Source organism: Ischnura elegans, chromosome 5 (assembly GCF_921293095.1).
Source record: "Ischnura elegans chromosome 5, ioIscEleg1.1, whole genome shotgun sequence".
NCBI lineage: Eukaryota > Metazoa > Arthropoda > Insecta > Odonata > Coenagrionidae > Ischnura > Ischnura elegans.
The window spans coordinates 85,461,372-85,467,428 of record NC_060250.1 but is presented as its reverse complement, the minus strand read 5'-3'; the positions used below and the strand labels follow the sequence as shown (position 1 = coordinate 85,467,428).

General features: G+C 36.2%; 1 protein-coding gene across 1 annotated transcript in view; it reads left to right on the top strand.

Moving 5' to 3' along the window:
• The first annotated feature begins 482 nt into the window (after positions 1–482).
• Positions 483–6,057, top strand: part of LOC124159163 (kinase suppressor of Ras 2) — a 43,058-nt gene continuing 37,483 nt past the window's right edge. Inside the window, exons 1-2 of the mRNA XM_046534776.1 lie at positions 483–807; positions 1,113–1,250. Of these exons, the coding sequence (XP_046390732.1) occupies positions 658–807; positions 1,113–1,250 (288 nt within the window). The 5' untranslated portion in view covers positions 483–657. The remainder of the gene's footprint in view (positions 808–1,112; positions 1,251–6,057) is intronic.

The following is a 6,057-nucleotide window of genomic DNA, read 5'->3' as shown; positions in this document are numbered from 1 at the left end:
CTGAGTACTTTATGAAAGATTTATTTTACGAATGAAAATTACATACAATCAGTTTTTTCAACTAATAAATTGTCAATAACACTCAAGTTGATACATTTAATCTAATTAATTTAAAAATAACAATAAAATTTATAAAATCCTCCGCCTCTCCCAGAGATGGCAGGCAGAAAGCCAGGAATATTTCTTCGACACAATAGAAAGGAATCACTATTTTCTGATAAAGCTGTTCTCATTTTAAAGTTGACATATCGAAGCCAAAAATAAATTATAATTCCCTTTTTTACGGGAAGTTTCGGTACGAGATGGTAGGTTTCAAGTTCAAATAGTTTTATTTTCACACATTTGAGCCCTAATGACGATAACGCTCTTCATGGGAGGTGGCCAAAAAGTAAACTAAAGTGGAATTTAATATTTAGCTCCATCTTTTGGGTAGAGACATTACTACTTCTGGAGAATGTTGTTATAACGTATCTTGTCGTATTAAGTTAATCGAGTATTTAATAGAAATGCAAAATCAAGATGGTCGAATCTTGTCGGTAGTATTTGAATTGTGATGAATGTTTTGTGAAGGCTTAATAGTAGCCGTAGTTTGAAGATGTTGGAAACAAATTATTTATATGACACTTCTTAATAACTTATTGGAGTAATATCAAAGCAATGGCTGAGGACGAACCAGATCATGAAAGTTGGAGAGGGTTGTATGTAGTTCAGTCAATGATAGATATATCTGCGGATCGTTTGGAAGGATTAAGAACACAATGTGCGACCAGTGCCGAACTTACGCAGCAGGAAATACGAACATTGGAGGTAAATTACTTTGATCATTCAGTAGTTTATGGCCATTCCCATTTAGCTGCAACGATGCGATGAAAAAACAACACTGTGCCCCAATTCCTTATTTTGAAATGTTAAGCGTCTGTTGTCGCTACTAGGATGAATTTAATTTTTTACACTTGTTTTGATCCTTATGCATTAATTCATTTTACTTATTTACTTAAATGGAATGACAACATGAAGATGATTGATGACAGTTTCATTTTTATGAACATAGTTCACTCACTGATTAGCTTATTATTTGTAATAATGAGTAATGCGTCCACAAACATTTCCAGGGGAAGCTCATCAAGTTGTTCTCAAGGCAACTTGTGGCGAAGGCCAGGCTCAAAGAAGAGAAGCTCCGTCAGGAAATGAATGTACCCTCACTAAAGCAGTGGCTGCAAGTTGTAGGACTGGGACCGAATTCTATTGTGGTATGTAAATAAATGTATTGTACTCAGTATAATTACACGTGTATTAGTCACTGCGTGCCAATGATATCGTTATTTTAGCTGTACTGCGTATTACTTCATTGCAAAAATCATTAGAAGTGATGCACATATTTTAAACCTGGGATTTCCGTATCATGGAATTATTCAGTTATCTTCAGATTAACACTTGCTGCGAATTGATCGTGATAATTCGGTGAAAATTTTCACAATACGTTTGTAGCTTTGGTTGACTAAGAGAATTGTGACAAAGAGACTGCCAATAAAATATCTTTAATTGATTGCGCTCGAATCCAAGAATTATGCTGTTATTTGAAGTCCTTCTATGTACGACCATCATTGATCGTCAAGAATTACTTCATTTTGGCATAAAACCTCACTTTCTCTCCATTTAATCTTAATCAGTGAAGCCATGGAAATTTTCGGGATTACGCTCATAGTAGGCGCTGGTTATGTGGCCATTTCGTTGAAATCAATGGTTTAGGAATCTAGTTCATCTAGTAGTTCCATCGAATAAACCTCAGTGGGAAATGAATAGCCATAACTATCGTGTGGGAGATTTTAATAAAAATAGGTGGACTGAAATATTACTATTTTGTATTGGCTAGCTAATGGTTGGATTTACAATTCCGTTTTCTGTGTATATGCATTCCGCAAAAGCCTTCCTATTTAACTGCGATTTTTTGTAATGCTGCTTTGGTCAGTATTCAGTTATTTATGATTATATAGGTAAAGCTAACTGGAAACGTTCTCTGTCAGATATCATGACGAATTCATTAACAATCAATATGAATGAATAATTTAAGGAGATATTTTTTTGAATCTTTATTTATAAAGCTTCAAATATTAATGAATTCTTGGAATCTTCAAATGGTGTTCTCATGCTACGGTGAAATTTCATGCATTTTTTCGAGCCTCCAAAGATATTCGGGTTTTGTTTTCTCTTCTCTGAAATCTTCTTAATTAGTATTTGTGATTTAAATTTGAATGGGTAATAGTGTTGCAATGAATTATAAAGAGGCCACTAGCTAAATTTAAGTTACTGGAAGACATCACAATCTATGAGCCTTGGGTTGGGTACATTCAATTCTCTCTTAGCCATTAGACTCTTATTCCATGGTTATCCATCGGTTCTCTTTCGGAAACGCTCTTGTTGAAACATATTTGACAGTATGTATTTCTGTTGTTTCACCATAAAAACTTTTTCACAGTGTGATTATTTTTTAGTTTAACTATGCCCTTCTTCATAAGACACTATATGACTTACTTGTGATCAGGTACTCTTTAGATGAAAGTAGTTTAGGCGAATGATCAAAGTATTAGGTATACATACATCATGTAGTACAATTTATGAGATGATCCTGCCCTGCATAGGTGGAATAGAAATTTTTGGTACACCATGCAAGGACTTGGAATAGTTGCTTTTTGTTCATAAATTTTGTCAGATGGTGGTTGCATTAATAACCATGCCAAAATGTCTTCTTAATTTGCTTGCATTTAATTTTTTATGCATTTCATTGATTCAAGTGGCAATAGCTTTCTTTGAGCCCTGGAGCTCAAATTCTTATAACAGAATATCTTTTTGCAGCCCTTACTTTAATTTTTTGACAATATCACATGGTTTTTCATTATTCTGATTTGAAGCTAGGGGAACACCTTTGGGGGCTTTCTGAAAAGATATAGGATATTTTGTGTAGGAATGCAAGGCTGTAAAGGGTTGCAAGAGATGAATGGGAAGAGATGGCCTGAGTCTGATAACGATTATCATTATTATTATTTAAGTATTCATCAGTTTAAGGTAGGTGTACGTAAAGCAACCCCAGCAATATCACCCAATTAAGATTATCCCAGCCTGTTTCCACTGCCATCTTAGATTTACTTCTTCAGTTCATAACAAGGCCTACTCTCTTTCATATTATCTATAAATCCTATTCTCTTAGTCTTCCCATTCTTCCCTGTAACACGGTTTTTAACATCCCCTCCTCATTCAGTACTCACTCCATCCAAATCTTCTGTGCTCTCCATATATTATCTAGAAACTTCCTCTCCTCATCCACCATGCCCTTCATGTATGAGTACTGATTCCAAATTTTTGTATTTTTCTAATTGATAGACATTAAACATTCTAGAACACAGCTAGACCAATAATCAACACTTTCCAAACAGCACTATCTTCAAAGAAACAACTATTATACGAGATCAATCAAACAGGAGGAGGCAGAATTGAAACCCGAACTGCAAAAATTACATAGATCACCCAACTTTTTCTAGAAAGCAACGACATCACAAAATTATATGATCACCTCCCTCGACTTCCATCTTTATTTGATTCTTTGTTTCGCTTCCTTTCCATCCACTTCACCATCTCCTGTCTTCTCCACGTTCGCATTTAGAAATGTCTCCAGTCTTTTCTAATCCTCCTTTATAACCTTATTTCCTTTCTCCGCTAAGTTCTACACACCAGATCAGACTCTTAACTAACCTTCTGATTGTAATAGTAAAATGGAATTGTTTTATCCTAAGCCTAGGAACAAAAGTATGAGTACCTAGGGAATGTGATGAAAAGGAATAAAGTACGTAATAAGAACGAGGTAATGAGAGGGATTGGGTGGTAAGAATGTTGGCTTACCACTCTATTTATTTATTTAATCCCATCCAAAAACAGCACGAGGCCAATTACAGAGGATCAAATAGGGTAGTTTCCTTCATCGAAGAAAACGAAAGGCATTGATTGCAATTAGTTACCCACCATTAGTGTATTCATATTATACAAATTATTTGGTTTTAGAATTCCCAGTTTAGACGAATGTTAATTGTCAATTTTAACTTCATTTGAAAAAGACCAGATTGGCGCCCATGCGGTGCCACTCCACATGACGTCACAGAGACCTAGTTTCTCTATGAGTAGATGGGAGTTTTATCGTCTGAGATTACCAATGCATGCATGTGTCACAGACTTCAGGGAAACATCTCTTAATAATCACCTATTAAAACTGCTTATGGTCGGAAAGTTTCCTTCGTTTGGTAAGGTATTAATAATCCTTATTTTAGCCAAGCGCTAACTGCTAGCAGGGTACTCTGCTACCAGCTAGCAGCCAGCATCACAGCGGCACACAGTATCATCGCCCCAAGGTCACCTCACACGGTGAGAGCGGGAACCAGAATGATGTCACACAGGCTTTTCCCAGCATTCATACTTAGCCGTCGCATTAATGCGTGCTTGAAATTTTTCACTTTTCAATTAATCGCAAAAAATAATGTCGTCATTTAAAAATCTAAAAGTGTGAAATGCGTACTCCAGGAGTAATAATCTTTCGATTTAGGCAATAAAAAATAATAGGAAACCATCCCATCCTTGCAGTTTCAAAGATTTTTTCAGAGGAGATCCAATCGATACTTGAGCACTGTGTGAAGGGCACTTCAAACATGGCTCTCTGTCTGTTAGATGGATGGATAAAGTGTGGTCCCCCTAGTTCCATTTGTGAAGAGCTGGCCAACGTTGATCAAGGTCTCACTCCACCCTTCCTTTTCTTTCCCTTTCTTGAAGCAAATTTACATCTAGGTACTATCCCACAAGCCACCTCAATATGTATGTTGCAGTAGGTGTATGGCACCAACATGTACATGTGATGAAAATTTTAAATAAGCAATTTTAGGTTGATTCAAATATGGCCTAACAATTAAAGTTAAAGTCATTTATTGTTTTTGGGAAAAACAAGCGACTATGATTATCAGTTTAATTAATTATGGGTTTGTCAAAATATTTCTCTTATTTCTGTCAGACCTGGAAATATGGTGTTGTTCTAAGATTTAAGTTTTTCATTTCACTCTGAAAGGTATCTGTTCTTAATAGTTCAATGTATCAATTCAAGATTAACATAATAATGAAGGAAACTTTGATATCTCAATCCATTTTATTTCCACAAAGTCATAAATGCGATGCATCTGTGCAGAAACCAGAAAAGTGTGCAGAAATTCTAAGCTCATAATGAAATTATGTACAGTGCAACCTCGATAAAACGACACCCCACAGTGCACCAATAAACACTCGCTATAGCGAATTGTCGCTTTACCGGAGGTGGTGCAAATAATAGCCAATATACCTCATATTAATCCTTTATTTTCTCGCTTAGACGTGTTTGGTGTTTTTTTGGCGATGGTGTGTTCCATCAAATGCTTTTCTATTCATGCAACTCATGGACATGCGGGTATGCTGATGACTGCTTTCTGCCACCCGAGGAACAAAAGAAGATCAAGCATTCGCGAATGCTAATGCCACAATATTTTCACCAAAATTAACTACTTATTTATTGAACGACAGTTCACCACATAAATTTGAGACTGAGCACTCCATTAACTTCATTTCTAACAGATCGCTAGCAATTACTGAGATTAAGGAGTCTTGGTGTAAGTTTTTCCGGCAGTGAAACCCTCGCTATGGTGAGAGCCAACACCAAAAGGGCCTCGTAAAAACAAAATTTTTAACATGCTTATTATGGGATGAATTGACGGTGCATCGGCTATCTCTCGTAATAGCGTAAGTTTCTCCATTCATCATCAAAAGAAATAAAAAAATTGACTTTAAAATCAAGAAAAATTTCTCTGAGCAGACCACTGTGCGAAGACACCCGAGCGTTGCCTAGGCCAGGCGTGACATCATAGGTGCCTAAACAACCGTAGGGAGTTGGGAAATAAGCTGAGTGCATGCTGTAAAATTTGTTTTGAGGGAGTATTTAGCCGCTCATCGTCACTTTATTTTGTTCTGTTTTTCTTGGGCAAGTTTTCCTATTGC